General features: G+C 49.6%; 9 protein-coding genes across 9 annotated transcripts; 5 read left to right on the top strand and 4 right to left on the bottom strand.

The window, feature by feature from the left end:
• Nucleotides 1-568: 568 nt before the first annotated feature.
• EV420DRAFT_1517630 (kinase-like domain-containing protein) lies at nt 569-2,910 on the top strand. Its single transcript, XM_060472021.1, has 8 exons — nt 569-891; nt 944-1,221; nt 1,272-1,477; nt 1,530-1,558; nt 1,610-1,920; nt 1,981-2,423; nt 2,492-2,672; nt 2,730-2,910. Exons 1-8 carry the CDS (start codon nt 822-824, stop codon nt 2,781-2,783), a joined length of 1,572 nt encoding a protein of 523 aa, XP_060335808.1. The 5' UTR covers nt 569-821; the 3' UTR covers nt 2,784-2,910.
• Nucleotides 2,911-5,160, top strand: EV420DRAFT_1517634 (fatty acid desaturase-domain-containing protein). The gene is made up of 9 exons (XM_060472022.1): nt 2,911-3,195; nt 3,251-3,295; nt 3,349-3,603; nt 3,727-3,967; nt 4,021-4,093; nt 4,147-4,303; nt 4,356-4,586; nt 4,643-4,754; nt 4,809-5,160. Exons 1-9 carry the CDS (start codon nt 3,107-3,109, stop codon nt 4,926-4,928), a joined length of 1,323 nt encoding a protein of 440 aa, XP_060335809.1. The 5' UTR covers nt 2,911-3,106; the 3' UTR covers nt 4,929-5,160.
• A 1,477-nt stretch (nt 5,161-6,637) lies between these two features.
• On the top strand, nt 6,638-7,713 carry EV420DRAFT_1517658 (uncharacterized protein). The gene is made up of 4 exons (XM_060472023.1): nt 6,638-6,941; nt 7,005-7,204; nt 7,257-7,475; nt 7,501-7,713. Exons 2-4 carry the CDS (start codon nt 7,043-7,045, stop codon nt 7,678-7,680), a joined length of 561 nt encoding a protein of 186 aa, XP_060335810.1. The 5' UTR covers nt 6,638-6,941; nt 7,005-7,042; the 3' UTR covers nt 7,681-7,713.
• Nucleotides 7,714-8,304: 591 nt separating this feature from the next.
• EV420DRAFT_1638234 (uncharacterized protein) lies at nt 8,305-8,731 on the bottom strand (the record flags this gene model as incomplete). Its single annotated transcript, XM_060476810.1, has 4 exons — nt 8,305-8,351; nt 8,390-8,405; nt 8,461-8,618; nt 8,674-8,731. 4 exons carry the CDS (start codon nt 8,729-8,731, stop codon nt 8,305-8,307), a joined length of 279 nt encoding a protein of 92 aa, XP_060335811.1.
• Nucleotides 8,732-10,079: 1,348 nt separating this feature from the next.
• EV420DRAFT_1517660 (uncharacterized protein) lies at nt 10,080-10,714 on the top strand. Its single transcript, XM_060472024.1, has 3 exons — nt 10,080-10,214; nt 10,265-10,422; nt 10,488-10,714. The coding sequence occupies exons 1-3, from the start codon at nt 10,157-10,159 to the stop codon at nt 10,590-10,592; spliced, it is 321 nt and encodes a 106-aa protein (XP_060335812.1). The 5' UTR covers nt 10,080-10,156; the 3' UTR covers nt 10,593-10,714.
• On the bottom strand, nt 10,715-12,441 carry EV420DRAFT_1303026 (proliferating cell nuclear antigen, N-terminal domain-containing protein). The gene is made up of 5 exons (XM_060468425.1): nt 12,333-12,441; nt 12,014-12,280; nt 11,451-11,959; nt 11,167-11,394; nt 10,715-11,109 (listed from the first exon to the last, which is right to left on the bottom strand). The coding sequence occupies exons 1-5, from the start codon at nt 12,382-12,384 to the stop codon at nt 11,044-11,046; spliced, it is 1,122 nt and encodes a 373-aa protein (XP_060335813.1). The 5' UTR covers nt 12,385-12,441; the 3' UTR covers nt 10,715-11,043.
• Nucleotides 12,442-12,551: 110 nt separating this feature from the next.
• On the top strand, nt 12,552-14,275 carry EV420DRAFT_1059135 (import inner membrane translocase subunit tim-50). The gene is made up of 6 exons (XM_060465567.1): nt 12,552-12,924; nt 12,973-13,038; nt 13,097-13,213; nt 13,270-13,374; nt 13,424-13,525; nt 13,573-14,275. The coding sequence occupies exons 1-6, from the start codon at nt 12,580-12,582 to the stop codon at nt 14,161-14,163; spliced, it is 1,326 nt and encodes a 441-aa protein (XP_060335814.1). The 5' UTR covers nt 12,552-12,579; the 3' UTR covers nt 14,164-14,275.
• Nucleotides 14,155-17,767, bottom strand: EV420DRAFT_1059154 (uncharacterized protein). Its single transcript, XM_060465568.1, has 4 exons — nt 17,599-17,767; nt 16,082-17,545; nt 15,553-16,028; nt 14,155-15,494 (listed from the first exon to the last, which is right to left on the bottom strand). The coding sequence occupies exons 1-4, from the start codon at nt 17,731-17,733 to the stop codon at nt 14,387-14,389; spliced, it is 3,183 nt and encodes a 1,060-aa protein (XP_060335815.1). The 5' UTR covers nt 17,734-17,767; the 3' UTR covers nt 14,155-14,386.
• Nucleotides 17,768-17,841: 74 nt separating this feature from the next.
• Nucleotides 17,842-20,524, bottom strand: EV420DRAFT_1517665 (kinase-like domain-containing protein). The gene is made up of 9 exons (XM_060472025.1): nt 20,380-20,524; nt 20,256-20,326; nt 19,885-20,207; nt 19,742-19,833; nt 19,539-19,693; nt 19,411-19,489; nt 19,272-19,354; nt 18,759-19,222; nt 17,842-18,706 (listed from the first exon to the last, which is right to left on the bottom strand). The coding sequence occupies exons 1-9, from the start codon at nt 20,482-20,484 to the stop codon at nt 17,958-17,960; spliced, it is 2,121 nt and encodes a 706-aa protein (XP_060335816.1). The 5' UTR covers nt 20,485-20,524; the 3' UTR covers nt 17,842-17,957.
• Between the last annotated feature and the right edge of the window lie 534 nt (nt 20,525-21,058).

A 21,058-nucleotide genomic window follows, 5' to 3' on the forward strand; every position in this document is an offset into this window, starting at 1 on the left:
TTCCCCGATAACTACAAGAGGCCTGCCTGGCACCAATGATACCAACAGCGATGCACACGGTCCCTGTTCTCCCAATCAGAGCCCGATGGGCCTCGGAAGGGTCCGGAGCACCTAGAAGAGGCGGCGTGATAGTCAGAACATTGAAGCAGTAGCGATAACCGGAGACTTACATTAAACGATACAGACCAGACCAACCCACAAACGTCATCTAACGAAAGTTTAACGCTGCCTCAAGCTGCACGTTCAATCCAGACTGGAACTGCAATTACCGCAGCATCTTCGCAGGCGTATAGTTTTGACAACAAATGTCAATCCGGCGCAAAAGAATGCCAGCGCGGCAGCATCGTGGTGCGGTGAGCTCGACAGGACATCCTTACGTGCTCATCAAGTCGGCCATCCGACGGAGAATCGGTGCAGAAATGTAGCAAAGTTGTAGCGAAAACTCGGCTCAACGTTCAGAAGGCTTCTCATCGAGGATTCCTCATCCAAAGCCGTCGACATGTTGATCCAGAAACAACAGGACAATTGAGTCTACACAGCCACAATTGCGACGCGTGCCACCACGTGACTACGCGTCCAACTCCAACTCGGGATCGGAAATCAAACAATCACCACGACATTCGCCTGCTATTCACATCCTATCGTTGCCATACGTGTATTTCTCCTGCACTGACTGGTACTGCAATTGTTGTGAAGATTTCTGCAAAGTTGAAGGAAATTACTGACTCCAGGCCCCTCTCAGCAGCCGCGATATCTACGCAAATCGACAGCCTATCCAAGTCCATCATAGCATCAACGAAGACGCGAATCTAATTCCACGAATGGCTGCGCGTCCACCAAATATCATCGGGAACTGGTGGCTAGGAGAGAATCTCGGCTCGGGATACTCAGGTGTGTGACAACGCACCCATATTCTCCCATATGTACATACCTGTGTATCCAGGCTCGATTTGGCGCGCTCAGAACATCCACAACGGCGAGGTTGTCGCCCTCAAGGTCCAGGACGTGAATCATGAGTGTCCAACCAACCGATACGAACGGCATTTCTACCCTTCCTTGCAAGGCGGAAAGGGTATGCCTACCCTCTGGGCAGCTGGCGTGGAAGGAAAGTGGGATTACCTTGCCATCGATCTTCTCGGATCCAGTCTGGACAGCTTGTATCGTAAGAGTGGGAAGGAAATGATGGACCTGAGAAGTGCTTGTTGTATCGCCATGCAAGTGGTATGTCGGGACCACCTCTCCTGTGTCCTTATCATCTTAAATATATCTAGATAGCACGGCTGGAGTTCATGCATTCTCGAGGCATTCTTCATCGAGATATCCAGCTAGCTAACTGCACCGTCGGCCTTCCGCCCAACGAGACCACGATCTATATGATTGATTTTGGTTTCTCGAAACGTTACATTGATCCGCGCACCCACCGTCATATACCTGAAAGCAAAGAAAAGCGAGACTTCATCGGGAACTACTGGTTTAGGTGCGAAAATGCCACTGTTTTCGATATTACTTCCATTTATCTTTGCGAGCAGTTCTGTTGGTGTTCACTGCCGCGGAAAGGGTCAGCCAGTGAATCAATTGTCCTTCTGACCTGACACTGAAGTGTTTCTAGTCCCTTCGCGGCGCGATGACATGGAAGCAGCCGCTTTGATGTTTATTCACTTACTCACACCTCGCGGTCTGCCTTGGACACGTAATGGCATCCCGAAGACAGACGACGCACATGAGCGGTTGAAGAAAATGAAGAGAACCGCCCGTCCTGAAGATCTCTGTCAAGGAATGCCCTCAGAATTCGAAGAATTCTTGAGATATTGTCGCCGGTTAAAATTCATGGAGTGTCCTGATTATGGGAAGTGGATAAATGAATTCAGGGAGCTCGCTATTTCACAGGGTTTCCCGCCAAGCGACGACTTCATATGGCCGGTGAGCACACGCGCAACTGCGATCTTGATGAGCCCAGCTGACAGGCACGCATTATTGCAGCCTCCCACACCTAGAGTCGTTCGTGCTCCTCGTCGTAGTGCTGCACCAGCACCAGAAGAAATGGAGCAGATATTGAACGGCCTAGGAAATCTCAACCTTGGAGACCGCGTCGTTCTTGGTGACAGACGCAACATTGACAACGCAGTTCAAAAAGCCAGACATGATGCTCAGAAACCCGAACCTGATCGTTGTATTGTCATCAGTAGCGATTCAGAAGATGACACCGCCAACCTTGCCGCACCAAAGGCCCAGAGACTGAATAAACTCACGAAGAAAGCGTTAGCCGCCACTGATAACGCGACGTTATCCGATATTGTCTTCGAGTTCTCGCGTGTCTTAAAATCTTACACTTCCCGCAGTCTAACCAAAGAAGGATTTGCGTTTCTTGACGCGTTGTATAAGCAGCTCGAGGATCCATCTGTATTTGACGTGACTCCATTAAGGTAAGCGCCACATTAACCACATCATTCGCGGTATTGATCGATGTCCAATCCGAACATCTCTATTGAAGAACATCAAGATCAAGGTCGCAAAATGTCCACCAAAATCGGGAGCCTATGCTCGCAAAACTGGGGATCGTAGCGCGGCTACGCCGTGAAGTGGGCGTAGTTTCTACCAACAAACAGCTTGCTGCTATGGTAGAAGACTTTGGTAGAGTTACGAACCGAAGCAACGGACGGACTGTAACAAAGGTACGCACGCATATAGTGACATTTTCCTGTCGCCGTATCTCACGACTTCGCTGATAGGATGGCTTTGCATTTTTGGAAGGGGTCGCAGAGCAGCTTAGAGTCATTCGATGAGGGTGAACGCCTCGGGGCAACCCATATACAATTTATCGTACCATTTTATTGTAAAGCGTGTAGGAGTATCAGAAATGGAGCTTTCTGGGTTGGCCCGGCCAAATATATTTTGCAGGGGCCAATTTGGTCCCCAATAATACTAAAATTTTGCCGGCAAAATCCGGAATTCCGCCGTATTCCCCATAAGAAACCCCAAACTTGAAATCAAACGCTCCTGTCTTTCTTTCCTCTACCATCCTTCCGTTTCCTCTCTTCCTTTAGAATCGCCTTTTCCTACGCCTCTGGTTTTTTAGATTAGAGCGAGGCCTTTTCCATCGACCGCCATGACGCCCGACGCTGCAGATACCGTCGTCGAACAGGAGACCTTCGTGGTGCCCGACTTCACGGTCAAGGATTTATTGAGTGCAATTCCGTGAGTTGTCGTGTCGAGACTCGTTTGAATAGTGGTACTCATTGAAGAATTACAGCGCTCACTGCCACAAGCGGTCGGCGCTAAGGTCGTCCGTCTACATGTACGTTTGTCTTGGCATCTTTTGTTCGTTGCAACTAACATTGAACAATACAGTGTCTGGGACCTGATCGTTATTGCGGCCTTCTACACGTTAGCGACGTATGCCGACTCCCTTGTCAACCCAGACGCCATCACGTTGCCCCACCCAGCTCTCTATCCCCTCGCGCGTTTCTCTATCTGGGCGTTATATGGCTTCTGGACGGGACTCTTCGCAACAGGTCTCTGGGTCATTGCGCACGAATGCGGACACCAAGCATTCTCCGATTCCAAGGCGGTCAACACTGCAGTTGGTTGGGTCTTGCATTCAGGGTGGGTCGACCTTTCTCCATGTCCGTTGTCAAAGTCCTTCCTCAATGGAGGAAAAAAAATCTTTGAGCACGTGGTGTGGCCCCTGAAGTTCTTTTTCTGACTTCGATTGTTCCGTTTCAACAGACTTGGCGTTCCGTACCAAGCGTGGCGGATCACCCATGCAAAGCATCATGCATCCACTGGTCATATGACCCAGGATCAGGTCTTCGTGCCTTCGACGCGCTCGGAGGTGGGGCTCAAGCCATTGGATTGTGCTAAGGAGGACTTGCTTGGTTCGCGGGTCACCGAGGAGGTCAAGCGGGAGATGTGGGAAGCCCTAGGAGATTCTCCTATCGGAGCTATGATGGGTGCGGCTAGTTACTTGGTAAGCATTCCGATATCTTCAGATGTTACTTTTTCATTTAATTGTTCGATCAGTTCGGCGGTTGGTGGATGTATCTGATCAAAAATGCTTCTGGCCAAAAAAGGTATCCCAAGGGTACAACGAACCGTGCGTCCTGTCGCAACCATCATGTATTCAGTTAACCCATATTCACTGAATAGACTTCAACCCCAATGCTCCGATGTTCGGTACTCACCATTACAACCAGATTATCTGGTCGAACATTGGTATCTGTCTTTGGCTGGTTGCTCTCGGCTTTTCGATCCATAACTGGGGTCTGCCAACCGTTTTCCGCCTTTATCTCGTTCCGTATCTCTGGTTTGGATCTTTTCATTGTTTTTCATCAACGCCATTGATAGATTAAGTGCAGGGTCAACCACTGGCTTGTTTTGATCACCTTCCTCCAGCACACTGATCCTCTTCTTCCGCATTACCGTGCACCTGAGTTCACCTTCCCTCGGGGTGCTCTAGCTACCTTGGATCGTAACCTGCTCGGTGACTTGGGCAGTGTCATGGGTTGGATCGGTGCTCATGCTACTCACGGCATCTCGGAGACACACATCCTCCATCATGTAGCGAGCAAAATACCCCACTACAGCGCGTGAGTTATTTATGGAATGACTTGATGTATGATGAATTGACGGTCCCGGATTTCAGTTGGGAAGCGAGCGCTGCGCTCAAGAAGAAGCTTCGGACAAACGGACATACCCGATTGGATGGCCGCCCTGGTGGCTGGGCCGAGGTGTACCGTGTCTACAAGGAATGCAAGGTACTGCTTAAAATGTAGATCTCCGTTCGCTTTTCTAACTGATGTTCCTACTAGTTCGTTGAAGATGAGGGTGATGTCATCTTCTACAAGAATGCCTATGGATTGGCGCAGATGCGACCTGTATTCATCGACACAACCGCTAGTGATTCGGGTATCGAGATTGTTGACAAGTAGATGGTATTGCTGCAGAAAGACAAATTCTTGCTCCACGCTCACGAACTCCCTTCTTTTGATACGACTCAGTCCTTTAGGGTATACGACGTTTCGTGACGTTCTTTCCCGTCGCTGGAGCATTTGACTCGCTCATTGCACCTATATAGAGATTTAGAAGTAGTCTCGTTGGATCGTGTGATTGATTAATAATAAAATCCAAAATCTCTCCTCATGGGGTATAGGCTCTTTCATTGTCGCATAAGTACTACTTAGACTTACATGAATCCCTCCCAAGTCGGAGAATATGGATCAGTATTCGTACGTTCAATTCAGCCACAGTCGTCTTCGCCAACGTAACTGAGAACCCACACCTAAGCACGTATACAGTCCGGTGCGTCCGGGACTGTATACACCCCGGAAACTGTCATGAATAAAGGCACACTTGCAATCGGGGAGAAAACGGTGACAGGAAGATGACAGACGCAATGGTGCATGGTATTGTGAGGCTTCTAGAAGAGGTCAGGCGATAAATTAGAGGTACTAGACCAAGATTGAAGCAAAGTTCGTTAGGTTTTCCAGTGACAAAACTAGAGGGCACCGCCAACTGAAGCAATCTACGAGGAAAGTGACATCAGCTAGAAATGTATGCTGCCGTACCCAATTGTCAACACGCCTCGCTGTCTGCTCTTTTTGGAGCAGAACATTGATAGATATGGACCGCCTTCACAAAGGCCAAGCCTGAGTGATATCCGACAGACCAGGAGACTTCTCTAGGACTTCGCTACGGTGGCCTTTCCCTCTCGAGATGAAATGAAAAGGTAAGATACCCTGTAACGGGGTGACGGCATCCAATGTAGTAGCTAGTGTCGCCGGTAGTAGTGTGTGTATGTGTGCTAACTCTCTGGGAAAACGGTAATCAGATATTAGTAGATGCACTTGCAATTAGATGCTTGCGTTCGTCAAAAGAGTACTGATATCGGGGGGTTCAAACTTCGATCCCTTGTGCCCAGATGGCCGATATCGTATTGAGTAGTGATCTCGTTAGTCATGGTTTTGGGTTGGGAATTTTCATGTGCAAGAGATTAATGGAATCTTAAAGCAATGAGCAAGACATCCGAGGTCTCGAGGTCTCTAAAATCAGCGATAGTGCACTGGCCTGGCCTTCCTGCTAACACGAGGGCCTGCCTCTAAGACCGAGGACCTCTACTATAGCGGTAAGATGAAATGGTCAACGAAAGACTATACTTAACTTCGTTACCAAAGAATGAAGAACTTCGTGTAAGGCCATTCGAATCATACTAGCACCCCAGTGTTCAGTATTAGCGCCGTTGCTCGTACGGTCTGGCCGTTCATGGATTTCCTACGCTGCTTCGAACATGAGGTAAAATGCATGGATGAACTAACAGAAAGAAGACAGAAAAAGAATAACACACCATAATTCGACATGAATAAACCTGCTAACAATGTCAGAAGATGGGCTTCCAGTTTCCACCATACCTTTATTATCCCGAGAGTTATCTCCAGTAGCAAGAAGGTTTGTTTGTGGTTCTTTCGTCCAAAGAGGCGGGCGGTGAATATTTAACTGGAACCAAAGGTTTCGCGGAAACTAGACTCAGTCGAAAGAGATGAGAGAAATCAAGTTCAGAGCATGAAGTCCATAAAAAAGATAATTATTAGACGGGAATACTACCACTGAATCAGATAATTCAAGCACATGAAAAGCTCACGCTAGGACGGAGGATCATGCTTTCATCTTTAACAGCGTTTATCAGCCTACACGTAGAGCCTCCAAGCAGTACGACTGACTCGGTCAAACGCGAGAGCGTAATTATTACGTGTGTTGGGGTGGCTTGATCAGTGCAGTTAGGTGCCTAATCGACATAGAGCCAAATTGGACGCACTGATAATAAAAAAAAGTAGGTTCGATATGAGGGAGTTGTTCTTTCCCACCATTACGATGAGTTTATATTGGCCTAGAACAATTGAACCACAGTTACTCACAGGGGGAAGGGAGGAGGAACTTACCTAAAAGAGGTGCGGTCTTCAATATGAAATTAGCTTGTTTTTGTTCTCTTCTATTAATATTTCAAGTTACAGGACCGATACCTTTACTTCCAACGCACTACAACCTTACTATGGGACGTTATATCAACCAACAGTTCGTTTTCAAACGCCAAAACGGTAAAGCTGACTTCACTCGAAATGTTTCCGAGGGATGTGTCCACTGCCTTAGGCACCGGAAACCCGAAGAGCCTCCAATGAGCCTCTGTGGGGGCTGCAAGAGGGTGCGCTACTGCGTGAGTGGCATAAGCTGATCCTTTGTCTAATTGTTATTTACCGATGGGCCAGTGTAAGGAACATCAAAGGGCACACTGGCGTTTGCACAGAAGCTTCTGCAAGCAAGTGCAAGCTGGCGTAGATACCGTTGATGATTATTACAATCAACAGCGCCGTCTAGTCGAAGACTGGGTCGAGACTCATCGTTATGAGATGATTGCGATGATCACCTGGTACATCCGTCGAAACGCGTTTGATCGACGAAACGATGCCTTCTTCGTCATGCTCGACGTTACAAACGACGGATCAGGAACAGAAAATCCTAGCAACGACCTTTCAGGTGAGGGGACCACCGCACGTGCATAAAATGGGACGTATGCTCGAGGTCGATGAAGCCGAGGCGCAAGACAAAGCCGAGAGGCCCAATGACAAAATTATTGGGTATTTCTACTGTTGCTGTAAGGATTATCCTCTCTGTGAAAACCGAACTCACTAGACACCTATAGTCTCCATTGTCAGGAATGGACACCCTCTACCGATCTTCACCGCAATCCCTCTTATCCATGAAGATGAAACCTGCCCGGCGGCGCTTGCGCAGGATGAGTCCTGGTGGACAATGATGCGCGACTTTTCATTGGCGGGGGCTGTTTTCCGAATGGCACCGGTGGGAGAGTATGGAGTGTGGGTACCAGGGATGTTGAAATCGAAAGGAAAGAACTGGCAATGGTGCCCTTGTGATATCGAAGAACTCGAGGCAAGCTCGGGGCTCAACCTCAGCAAGTATCTGGATTAAATATGCTTGGGTGAACATCAAGTCGAGGATTAGCGTTGGTATGAGAACTCATGTTTATGATCCATCCGTGTCGCCTGTTTCCTGAATGATGTTCTTGAAGACAATGGTTCACCCAAATCCTTGGTGAGACTCGCCAGGTGTTATTACGCTGAGGTAACAGTCATCTTTGTGATGATAAGTACACCTTCAAATTGACATACCTGACTACCTATTTCCAGGAGATAAAAATAATACCATCCTAATCCGACACGATTAGGAAGCGAATTCATATTCACTTGAACCAAGAGTATTGGAAAAGCATGGTGCAATTTATATCCAAGCAATAAGTCACGACTCTAGGAGCTCAGTCCAGTGGTGGAGCAGTGAAACTACGGCTGAACAGTAACATGAGAGCTGGTAGACTAAGTATTACGGGGAACGCAGATCCTCTGTGAACACCACATGTTATCATTCTATCCTACCGAGTTGATTGTTACGACTCACCTCCCCAATGTGCAGATTGTCGCAGTTGATACCAGGGTTAGCCGCCTCAAGGCGGGAGACGCTGATACCGCCCTGCGCAGCGATAGCAGAGCAAGTGTCTTTGGCGACGACAATGTGGGTGTATCCCGGTGTTCCATCGTCACACGTGGATTTGATGCCTAAGTGAAGGAAGTTTTGAGTGAACAAAAATTGGGTTGGTGGCTAGGAACGTACTGGCACCCATGGCGGTGGCGGCGATAAAGGCGATGAGAACGAAAGCACGAGCGAACATGTTTGGATGTAGCTTTGAGTGCTGGAAATGTTCAACGAGCCAGGTTCACCTTTATACACTTCCAGATCCCAGAGTCTGCACATCCGGAGTATAATAAAATCGTAACCCACACATTTCAGTGTCACCCGTGGTAGTCGGATTTGTGACTCCCACTAGTGTCTAACAAACTTGAGGACAAAGAAAAAAAGCGGGGTTCCCGAGCGCTGCGATCAAAATGGGAGAAGTGGTCTCTGCGCTAGAAGAACATTAGGTGTTTCAACTAGCAGATATTTTCATGGTACCGGGCAGTTAAATCATATTCCAATACTTTTAGCACAGAGTTCTCCGAAGCTCCACCGCTTTGGAGCTGAGCACATACGGTTTGTTAACCGCCTTCGACTATAGTCCCAAGCCCCGTAAGATGGAAACGGCGCGCTAAGAAATGATGGTTTTTTTTTTTTCATGAAAGTCCGGACCCGGGGCTGAACAAAGAACCGGCCAAAGATATCGAGTTTGCCTCCAGATCGCAAGTCGTGGTGACTGTGTTCAATAGTCGACGATGTACCAGTGATGCTGGGTAATCAAAGCTTTGAAAGTAAGGCTCTAAAGAGTAACGAAAATTCTTATAGAAGGGACACACAATCAAACATCCGGCCGTTTGCTAGAAGACAGTGCAACATCGCCATGGATGGCTAGTGGTTCCAGAGCGACAGTAGTTAAGTCATTACTGATAAAATCCTGAGGACAACAGATATAGATGAGAATTTGCAGTTTGAAGGGTGGTTGGCGGTATCTGTAGTCGACTCAAAGGCCAAGAACAAAGAACGAACTTCGAAAAGAGTAAGCGCAAACGGTAACGTGACAGGGCTGGCCGGACGGCCCGGTCCCTTTCCTTACACACCCGACTTCGATCCCTTCAAGTCCAGAACAGGTTCTTCCAGCCCCAGCGTGTTCAAAGCACTTTCTGAACATGGATATCTTGGTTATCTGGTGAAGTTCCGAAGTCGCTCACCGAATTGAAAGAAATTTTTGTGTATGGCTCCACCACGCAAGTTTACACCAACCGGATATTCACCAGCGTTCGAAAAATTTTCTGTCCTTACTAGTGCAATATGTTATCGTCCTCGGGGAGTCCATGTTTCAAACAATGTCTTGAGACACACTTTGCATGCTAGGCAAATACTATCAGAGCGACTATTTTCAGTACAACGCTTCTAGTTCCAACTCGAGTTCGCCCATGCTGATCGCAGCACAAACCGGGGCTCAAGAATCTGACCTCGATTCTAGCTTACGAACATTAACCTTCAGTGCGACTACCACGGAGCGACAATGAAACAGAACTAACTCCTGTCGGTGTCACAAAAGGGTTTTCTGATACTTTCGACTGCATATAAAAGGACCATCCAACCATCCTATGCATTCCAGCACCAAAAGCTACATTCGAACATGTTCTCTCGTGCTTTCATCTCCATTGTTTTCATCGCGGTTGCGGCCATGAGTGCCAGTACGTTCCTTCATAACCGCGTCTGTTTTCCTACTCATTCCCTGCCACAGGTGTCAAAGCTGAGTGCGATGACGGAACCCCAGGATACACCCATATTGTCGTCTCCGGCGACACCTGTTTCGATATCGCCACCGAAGGAGGGATCTCTGTCTCCCGACTTGAGGCTGCCAACCCTGGTATCGAATGCGACAATTTGCAGATTGGTGATGTGAGCCTGAGCCATGGTTGCTGATTCGTCCAGACGTCTGCTAACCTGTATTTTTGTGTCTATAGAGGCTCTGTGTCCCCCGTAACAGTGCTGCCCCGAGCAACAGTACTACCCCGAACAACAGTACTGCCCCGAGCCACTCGGCTCACCACAACAGCTCGCATGTCTAATTGCATCTGAAGGAAGGCCGGAACGTTGTATGGTGTAGCTGTAGTTTCACTGCTCCATCTTAGACGATCTCAGTCTTGTGACTTGCAGCTCCGAATTCATCATATTGTCTTTATATGCCAGTTATCTCCGTAACGCAACAAACCCGACCCTTTCTGAATGGGAGAACGTGCATCTGGAAAGATAAGTATGTACAGATGGAATTATTGAAACCAGCATAGACCAAGCATAAATTCTGTCTAAGTTCGTATGACCTGTGTATATGATAAAGCGATTCTTCCCTTGCACATAAAGCAACATTACTAGCGAGCAAAGATCAAACCAACAGCTAGATGAGACACAAAACACTGTTATTGCGGCAACCAGACAGAAATACTGTATAACACAACATAGGCGAAGAGAAAAGAGAAGACACTATGATAGATAGATTGAAATTTTTGAAGATGTCCACGTTCAATCATCTCCGATCTTTGGTGCGAGGTAGTACCGGATGTGCCCCTGCCCGAACTCATAAGACACCTGCAATTCGTGATATTCAGTTCAATCCGGAATAAAAGGAAACTTGGAGCAGCTCACCAGTAGTGGTACATCATTGCTCATCATCAGCTGTACCTTCGCGCACAAACTTTGGCTCTTGGAAAAGTTGACCAAGTACTTGAGCGAGAACGTCAGTGAGACGTGTTGGTTCAACTCAATGATGACGCCTTCAAAGTCTTTGTCGTCATCCTTTTCCTTCTTCTTCCCCTTTCCTTTCGAAGATGATGCCACGGTCTTGGCTTTCTTGCTGCTCGCCCCGTTCGCTTGCTGATGGCCAGCGCGAGTCAATGGGGTGGAATGCAGATGAGCATGACTCGACGAACCTTTTTCTTTCTCTTCTTCCCGCTCTCCTCATCATCAGAGTCCTTCTCTTCATCGTCGTCTCCCTCGGGCTTGAAATTTTCATTGTCATTTTCCTCTTCACCGTCCATCTCCACATCTTCGGTATCCTTCTCTTTCTTTACCTTGGTCTTCTCTTTCTTAATCTTCTTTCCGTCCTCGGCTTCATCCTCATCCTCATTATCGTCGTTTGCCTCTTCCTCGCCTTGTTCCTCCTCGGCGTCTTCATCCTTCTTCGGCACTTTGCCAACACCTTCTGTAGGCTTCAAAAGCACGCTCCCATTGGCGGCTTCTCCGTCGCTGGCGAACCTCACACCTTCCTTGCTGACTTCGATCCGCACACTTTCACCGAGCAAAGACAGGTCCCTCACGATCCTGCCAAACTCAGTGGACGCCATTGTCACGCGCGCGTCATAGTCGGTTTCTGGTATCCCAAGCGTGTCAGAGTCAATGTCCATCAGTTTCATGTCATATTCCGCTATGCGGTCCGTGTCTGCCAGTCTATGTCAGCACGCAGCAAAGGAGGCAGAACGTGTCAGCCACTTACGTTTGGCTTCGTATACCAGATTCAGCACGTCGGCCTCATCAGCAGCCTTGATTGTACACTCATCATCGTCCTTTGCGCATTTGAGGACCTTGGTGAGGCTGGCAAGGTTCACGCCCAGAGGCATTGGTCGGTCGCATCTGTACCGCTTGAAGCCAGGGGCCTCGAGCAACACCGCGACGAGCGCGACATGTGAGTTGTCCATCGCCTGGAGGTTGATGCCCTCCTCATTGCACTCAAAGTTGGCGTCAGTGACGAGTTCTTTGATAGCTGCAAGAAGGGTCAGCAGTCGCGTCAAACGGCGATATCGAGGAGAACTCACCATCTAGCAGTTTCTTGAGAACGCTGGCTTCCTGGAGTTTTGCCTCGAGCATGGTAGGCGGGAAGGGAAAAGACGCGTTTGGGTGGTGGGTGGTAGGTAAGAAAGAGAGACGCGTCGATTTTTCGCAGGGTCCTCACGGACCGTCACGTCACGCATAACGGTGGCGTGTTATGCCCGCTATGCCGACAGCTTCCGAGACAAATATGGTCATACACAGATCTGGAATATTTTCCTTGTATTCACCCTCATGTTCGCTCTTCTTTCGCGGCCCATTGCGCGACGTTCCGTCGGATATGCCGCACGATGTATATCCCAGATACCCCCAGCGCCCCCGAAGCCTCCACAGAAAGATGTACAAGAGCAGCCTCAGCCGACTTCCAGCTCATTCCCCAGCCTTGATATTTTGCCAACAGAAGAACAGGAAGAACCTCGGCGGACCGGTGCACGGTGCAGGGACTCAGTGACATCTGCAGAGGCTCAGCGGAAACAGGTGGGAAGGATCTCAGCAGTTCTTTTGGCGGTACTGTTCGGATTTAATGTCGCGTACATGTCGAGAGACTGGAGCGAGGATGAATTGAAAGACAAAAGATTGGTACGTGGCTGGCACATCCGTCCATCACTCTCAATAAACCCTCTTTAGACTTCTGAAAATGCTCCTTCGACACGATGGGGAAGAACGAAGGCGCGGTTCAAGTATATGCTGGGGGTATGCGTGCTGCTAGCTGATATCAAGTCAACTCTGACAATTCTTCTCATCGTACCAGTACTTCAGTGAACCTGCATGGCCCGAACTTTTACCTCCCCCATATCCAGCCCCGCACCAAAAACCGTATACACTAATAGTATCCATCGACGACCTATTAGTTACTTCGATATGGGACGTGCGTCTTGTTCATTTGGTGTCTTTATCGCCTTTCTTCTAAAATCCAATCCCTAGCGTCAACATGGATGGCGAACCGCAAAACGACCGGGTGTGGACTATTTCCTTGCTTACATCTCGCAATTTTATGAGGTGGTAATATTTACTACTCAACATCTTTATGTGCGTTTTGGTTACTCCTTCAGGCTACCTTGCCAACAACCTTCCGCAGACGGCCGCACCCATACTCGATAAACTTGACAAGTATGGATTTTTCATATCCCACCGTCTCCACCGAGAAGCCACCAGGTCATTGAACGGGCATGTCGTGAAGGTAGGGATCGACACAATGACAGGATGACCGTTAATAACCCTACCTAGGACTTATCATATCTTAATCGCGATTTATCAAAAGTTGTCGTTCTCGATACAAACCCAGAGCATGTCTCCACCCATCCAGAAAACGCAATAATACTACCGAAATGGGACGGAAGCCAAACCGATCGAGGACTAGTAGCTATGGTCCCCTTCCTAGAATCGATAGCCATCTACAAACCCGCTGACGTCCGTCCCATCATAACCGCGTACCAGGGGAAGAATATCCCACTGGAATACGCCAAGAAGGAGGCAGAGGGAAAGCAGAGGCACATCGAGGAATGGAAGAAGAAGAAGCAAGGCTCCCCGAATCCTTTTGCCGCTATGTTTGGCCTGGGCAGCCAGACTGAGCCCATACCGTTGACCTACCTCGAGCAGAAGAGGAAGGAGGCCCAGCGCAACTACCTTGAGGAGCAGGCGTACATAGAGAAAAACCGAGAACAGCTCGACAAATTGCTGGAGCAGGATCGGCAGATGATGGCGGATCAAGTGCCCAGCAATCTATGGGACGCTATCGACCAAATGAAGGGCGGGCCTCCGAAGGGTAAAGAAGAGAAAGGTAAGGAAGGCCAGTCTTCTGCCCCCCCTGCGAAGTAAAGGACGTCTATTGCATTTACATTACGCGTACCCATCTCAATACATTAGATTTTTCATGAAACCGTAGGCGTTGCGCAAAGCGGAAGAGTAAAATCAACAACTGTTAACACAGCATATATACAGTATAATAAACACAAGAAAGCTTGGGCATATATCATAAATCTTTACTTAGCCATTCTATCATAACATCCATAACTCATACAAAATGCGAAAAACTGGACCTTCAAGGCCTCCATTTGGGTCGCGCTTGCGTCTGAACCCTAGATCGCGTATCATTAACACTTCTCACCCTTCTCAACTCACCCGCGCCAGTCGTCTTCTTTTCTTTCTCCATCGCCTCGAAGCCCTTTACAAGATCCTTGACACTCCCTCCACTACTCGTCCGTTGCCTCACACGGACAGGTTCAGCCGGCTTCTCTGGGCTGACGTGAGTCAGTTCCACCAGTCTCTTTGGCGGTATCCTCTTCGGTATCATCGACTTTGGTTTGATCGGAATATGATTCAAGTCCACCAGCTCCTTGGGATGCTTCTGCTTGGGCGCAGGCTCGCGAACCGGTGTCGTAATAGGTCCGCGAGGTTTCTCGAGCAGTTCAAGCGGTGGAAGTGGGAGCTGGTTCTTGCCCAGGAAGGGGTTAGAACGCTTGGAAACAGGCGCCGTCTTGTTCATCGTCGGAAGGTAGGAAAATAGGAATCCTTTGACCCGGCCACCAATGCTCGTACGCGGCGCAGCCACAGGAGCATCAAGTCGTTTATATGCCGGAGTTTGGGGAAACGCTTCTTCTCTGCTATCGTCTACGCTTTCGTCGATACTGGCGTCGGTCACCGATTGATCCGTGCTCGCATTTGCCGATTCGTCAATACTGTTATCCGCAGACTCGTCTTCGATCATTTTCTGTTGTTCCTGTTCCTGTTCAGCCACGACCTCGGGCTTGGGCGGCACCCGACTAACCGCCTGTGCCTCCTCCAGCAAATGCGAGTATCGTGGAGCGAAAAGTAACGGCGGAACCTTCCTTGGTGACTTCTCCACCGTTTGACGATCCAAAGTCTGGAAAAGAGCTCCCGTCGAGATAGGTTCCGGCAACCTGAAGGATGGAGTCGGCATCTTGAGCGCAGCCTGAGACTTCCTAACTCGTGCAGGAGGCATCGCTCTCCTCCCCAAAGGAGTAAAGTCCGGGACGTCCATGCTTGCCCGACGACCCCATCTCTCTAACGGATTGGTCGTCGCGGGTGACTCCCACTCTACTGGACTCGCCCGCGGGGTCAGAGGTGGAGCAGCATTCCCAGAGCGCTGCTTCTTCGCTATCGCCCGTGACCTGTGTTCCAGCTCGTCCCTGTGAATGATATAATAAGCAAACGGGCGGGAAAACAAGCAGGGTGAGAAACACGGACCTGGTCCACCGGCCATCAGGCGTCAATTCCAAAAATCGCCATACGACAGCATCAATGTCCACATCATCGACTTCAGCCATAATGTTCCCACCCCCAACCTCGTATCTCTCCTCCGTGAAGCACATGTCCAGCAGCTTCCACTCGTCCTTGGTCCAGACATTTGATAGCTTAGCAGTGGCTGATGGCTCCTCTGTTGATAATTTGCTGGAAGTAGGCTTCTTCGCGCTCGCGACCTGCACCTCTGCTTGTTGCAAGAGACCTTCTAAAGTCATGACGGGGCTTCCAGGAATGTACACCCGATCTCCAATAACTCCACCTAGCGTTTCTCTCCTGCGACCCTTGACCGGAGTCACGAATGCACCTCCCAAGCGTACGGGTGAGCTCTTCGCAATGCCTCCATCCATGGTCTTACGTCGTCTCTTTCTATCGCGTTCCTTCATGAGTAATTTGGCCTTTGTATAACATTCGTAATCATGCTAATAAGTCCTGTTAGAATACGAAAACAGCGCCAGCTTATAACTTCACCAACCTGTTTGAGGATGGCGGCTGCCCGCGCAGCAGCCCGAGGATCGCTACTGGTGATCTTGATGACACCCATATCAATCTCCTCGTCGCTAGTATCAGAATCATCCATTGCTTCGTCAACTTGGTCCTCAACATCAGGGTCCTCCTCTACCGGTGTTGAATTAGGACCCATTTCCGCGACTGGAATTTCAGGTTCAACATGGCGCTCTTCGGAAACACTAACCGTGGCAGGAACAGGTTCGACGACGGGTTCTGGAGGAGCGGGAACGTCTCTTTCAATTAACATTTCCCTGGCCTGGCTCTCCTTTTCTGCATCGTTGTTGGGTGGCTCACTCGCGGCTGATTCGACTGAGGGCTCATCTTGGTCTGGCCCAATGGACATCTCCCTGACCTCACGTTCTTCTTGCTGATCCTGATCCTCCTGGTTAATCTGCATCGCCTGGGACGCGTTATCTTGGCTGTTGTCAGGGTCCTGACCCTCGTTCTCGATCCCGACGGAAATTAGTCCAAGTTTGTTCTTTTCGGCTGCCCCCTTGTCGTCGTCGTCAATAGACGGCAGCGGATCACAGAGAGCATTGTCATTTTGGCGTTGCTGCAGGGTGGCTTTCTTGAGAATGACAGGTTCTTCGGCCTCATTGTCGTCGTCTTCTTCTTCAACCACGCAGCTGACACGCTGTCTCCTGCAGGGATGAGGACTAATGGGACGTCCCCAATGTTCCATCCTAGTTCGGGTAGCGCTGCTGGGGGGATCATTCTTGGTTTTGACAACCTTCATTTTCCATTTGCCTGTGTATTCGCCCTGACCTTGCATCTCGACGTCGTCATCGTCGCTGTCGCTCCAGCCATCGCCACCGAAATTATCTCCAAAGAGGATGTTATTGAATGGCTCATCGACGTCCATGTCCAAGGACGTGTCCGGAGGTGGATCGAACTGGAAGTAGGAGGGAGCTTCATTGGGTGGACTAGAACTTGACTGCTGTGGTGACGACGGTGGAAGACTCCAGCGTGGCTTCGTTACCGACCTGCGGGGTAGAATTTCCTTCGGTGGCGCACTGAGCAGCAAAGGATCATCGGTGGGACTTGGTGGGGGCATAGGTTCGGAAAGGTCGATTACTGGAGGCTCTTTCTTGACGGTGACGGCGAGTTTTGTACGTCGCTTAGGTGTACGGATGACAGGCGACACGACGACCTCTCGCGGTGAGGTAAAGATGTCGGTGGGTGGCTCGTAAGGAACGACAACGGGAGTGGTACTTCGTCGGCGGGAGTAGGCTGTGGGAATAATGTAGTCGGCATTGGGGTTGTTTGCGTGTGGCGACTGTAGCAAAACTGTCTTGTATGGTGAACGAATACGTGATGGACTAGGTGTGCGACTTCGTAGTTGTTTCCGTGGTTTAGGATTTGGTGTCGACTGTTGCGGCGGCTTCGTCTGTCTCTTCCTCTTCGTTTGCGAGCCCGACCTTGGCGTATTCTGAAGAGAAAGTTGAGTAAAGCCGACAACGACCGACGGCGTAATGCACGTACCCTGCTCATCCTGAGCTCCTCCTCCGGCGGTGGACTAATGAGCATCCTTGCCGCGTCGTTGTGGGATGAAGCAGCGAGCCGGCGCAGGTCGAGGCGTGGCGTCGTCGAGTAAAGGGACGGACTGATGTTCTCCATGACGGCGGAGAGCTTAACCGACACACGGACGAAAAGACAAAGAACAATGTCCAAAAACAGAACCCTGAATTCCAAAGTCCAACTTGCGTCATGTGCTTCCACGTGATCGTTCCATAACAAATAAAATAATTATTGAACTAATAATTGAACAGATTGCACAACATGAAAACAAGTCGACCATAAAATAAAGATATGTCCCTCCGTGCTATGTCCTGTACAACGCTTTACGCGCCTTCTTCTCCTGCCTTTCGCGCACTTGCAACAGACGGTCGTGCTACCGCATCATTAGTCGATTTACTCCGCACTGCAGAGTTCGCCGCAGCAACCGCTCGGAGAAGGTTACCGTTACTCGGTCGCTTCTTCGGTTTCGACCCTGTGCTATTTGCACGCTCGGCCCTCTTCAGGAACGGGCTCGGTAAGTTTTCCTCATCAGCCAAATCGTATGTCGGAGGCGGAGACGGAGACGACGCAGGCTTCAAATGTGGGTGCTGCAGTGGCTGAGGCTTTGTCCCATCTGAAGTCGAACTCGACGAAGAAGTCGACGACCGGGTTATTGATGGGCGTCGCAGTCGTGTCGGTGGTGGGTTCGATAAAGCAGTGGCTTTTGACGTCGCGAGGGCGGAATCACGCGTCGAAATCGACGCTCGCTTGCGACTTGGTGTCACAGGAACGGGGCTCCTCTCCTCTTCATTCCCATCGTCCGACTCATCCTCAAAGTCGAATATACGAACAAAGTTCAACCCCACTTTCGGGGTATTGACAAAAAGCTCTGCAGGCATCGGTCCCGGTGTTGCCAGCTGCTCCCCCGTGTCTGTGAGCACCACACCTCGCATCGCCGATGCTGGCGTCGGGAGCATCTGTGCCTGTGGTCTCGGTGGCGCCGGTGTGGACGGGTACACCATATGGAGCCTGCTTAAAGGCTCAAGAAGGTTCTTCACTTCCTCCAAGGGCCGCGTGTGGTGCCCTTTCTTGCCTGGAACAAGTCAGTACATCATCCAGTTGAGACCATGATGATACTAGCATACCTTTGTCTTTTTCCCGTTCCCAAGAGTGCATCTTCGCTTCGACTTCATTCTTCACAGCTTCCACCCTCTTGGCTTCTTCTTCCAATTCCATTTCCCGTACCTCCACCCATCGTATTCGCGCCTCCATAGCGTCTTCTCGTTCTTTCCAAGCTTCGAATATCGCCTTCTCCCTCGCATTGACGCTGGCAATGATCTCTTCCTCTCGTCGCCTCATCGCCGCAGCAACGTCTTCTTCGCGTCTCGCAATGGCTGCTGCTACCTCTTCTTCTCTCTGTTTGACGAGGACCCGAAGTTCCTCCTCGCGCGCGGCGATGGCATGCTTGATCGCCGTGGAAAGTCCTGCCTCACGCGTCTGAAGAGCCGCCTCTCGCGAAGCAAGCTGGCCGACCAACTTGGTTTCCCGGGCATGAAACTCGCGTTCGCGTAAAATTATGTTGTGTTTGTGAACTTTGACAGTTTGCATTCTACGAAGTCGTAAATTGACGTATTCCGGCGTGACGCAAAAGCACGTACATTCGTTCTGTCTCCCAAACTTTGAATGCAAGCTCTATGCGTTCGTGTTGTAAAAGCTGGGCCGCAGACGGCCGCATGGCAGGCTATAGACAGAAAATTCGTCATCAAAATGGTTCACGATGGCCTTGCGCCTACGTACGTTGAGACTGAGCATGGTCTTGATGACTCCGGTTAAAGATTGCGAAAACCCTTTGGGCAGTGGTGGTACTCGGCCATTACTGTTCTAGTAATAAGTGAATGCGGTAGGAAAATCATCTGGAGGCGCACCGAATAAGTATGCTCAGCTCACTGTGCGTCTTTGCTTCGTGAAAAGGTGGCTTCAGCGCGCATAGTTCGAATATCAGACATCCCAACGACCATATGTCAGATTTGGAGTCGTACGCCTTTTCTTGCATCAGTTCGGGCGACATATAGTATGGTGTCTAACTTCGTGTCAGAGTACGTAACAATAAGCAAGGGAGCATGCGCACCCCAACATAAGTGTTGGCGAAGCTAGCCTGTGCAAGGGCCTTAGATAGCCCAAAGTCGCCGAGCTTCACGGCGCCGGACTCATCCAGGAATACTAGATACAGTTAGCTTTGCACGAGGCTGTCAGCGCGCGTAACAGACGCACCATTGTCAGGCTTCAGATCGCGGTGTAATATCTGCACTCTTCGCTCTTTATCTCCCTCCATGCTACCTGTGCTTCCCGACCGTCCGTGTCCATTCGCATTGGGGTGGTGGCAATGATGCAAGGCCAGTAGAATTTGCATAAAGTAGCTCCATATCGTCTCCTCTGGAATAGTTCGATTGTGTTTGACCGCCTGCTTAATGATGTTGGAGAGGTCACCACCTCCACAGTATTCCATGAGTATGTAGAGAATTCCAGCATCGCGGTCGACATAACGGTCATGATATCGAACAATGTGCTCGTGATGAAGTTCCTTGAGAATATTTCTGCTGTGCATAAGTTTTCCGGTGGTCAGCCAGCCGGAAACGACGCACACTTCTGATACAATCTGTTTCCGATCCCGTTCGTTCATGCGCTCAAAATCCAGCTCTTTACGTGCGAATATCTGGACCGCGTCAGTCAACAAGGAGAGCCGTTTGAAAGTGGCAGTCCACACACCAGGCCATCTGTTTTTCGTCGGACTTTGCGTATTATCCCAAAGGACCCGTTTCCTATAACGTCTAAGGGTTCGTACTGATCAAGAAAGGAGGAGGAGGAGGACATGGTGGTCGTGGGCAAAGACCCGGTATCGCGGCGTTTCTGAGGGTTCAGGTTGAGAAAGATCAACTTCGCGTAGTTCGATCACGTGACCACATCATCTCCCCATTCAGCTAACAATGTCGCGTTTGGGAAGTCTTCGACAGTGAATAGTTTCCTTCTATATTCATGGATACGACGTAAACAGAGAAATCTGTCATATGTAGCATGTTTGTTGATTTCGTTACAGTTGCCCCGATGTGGCGTTTGTAAATGATACAAATAGCCGGAGTCAAAAACATTGCGGCCTTGGAACGGACATTTTCTACACTAGATACGTGAGTTCGGTCTCTGTTTTTGCAAGGAACACAATATTGAGGCAGTCTCACGACAATATCATGTATACATGTACCGAAGATCCGAGAGCGGGTCCAGCAGATCGTTGAATATGTTATGTTATGTACTTTGCTCAACCTGTCATGAAAAATTGAACGCGGCTGATGTTTCCACCTCATGACTGACGGCATCACGTCCGAGGTCCGGCCTTCACTTCTCCCACAACAGCATGGCCTGCCTGGACCCTGAGTCTGTAGAATGGAGA

This window comes from Desarmillaria tabescens (assembly GCF_030435595.1).
Source record: "Desarmillaria tabescens strain CCBAS 213 chromosome Unknown EV420scaffold_6, whole genome shotgun sequence".
NCBI classification, from domain to species: domain Eukaryota; kingdom Fungi; phylum Basidiomycota; class Agaricomycetes; order Agaricales; family Physalacriaceae; genus Desarmillaria; species Desarmillaria tabescens.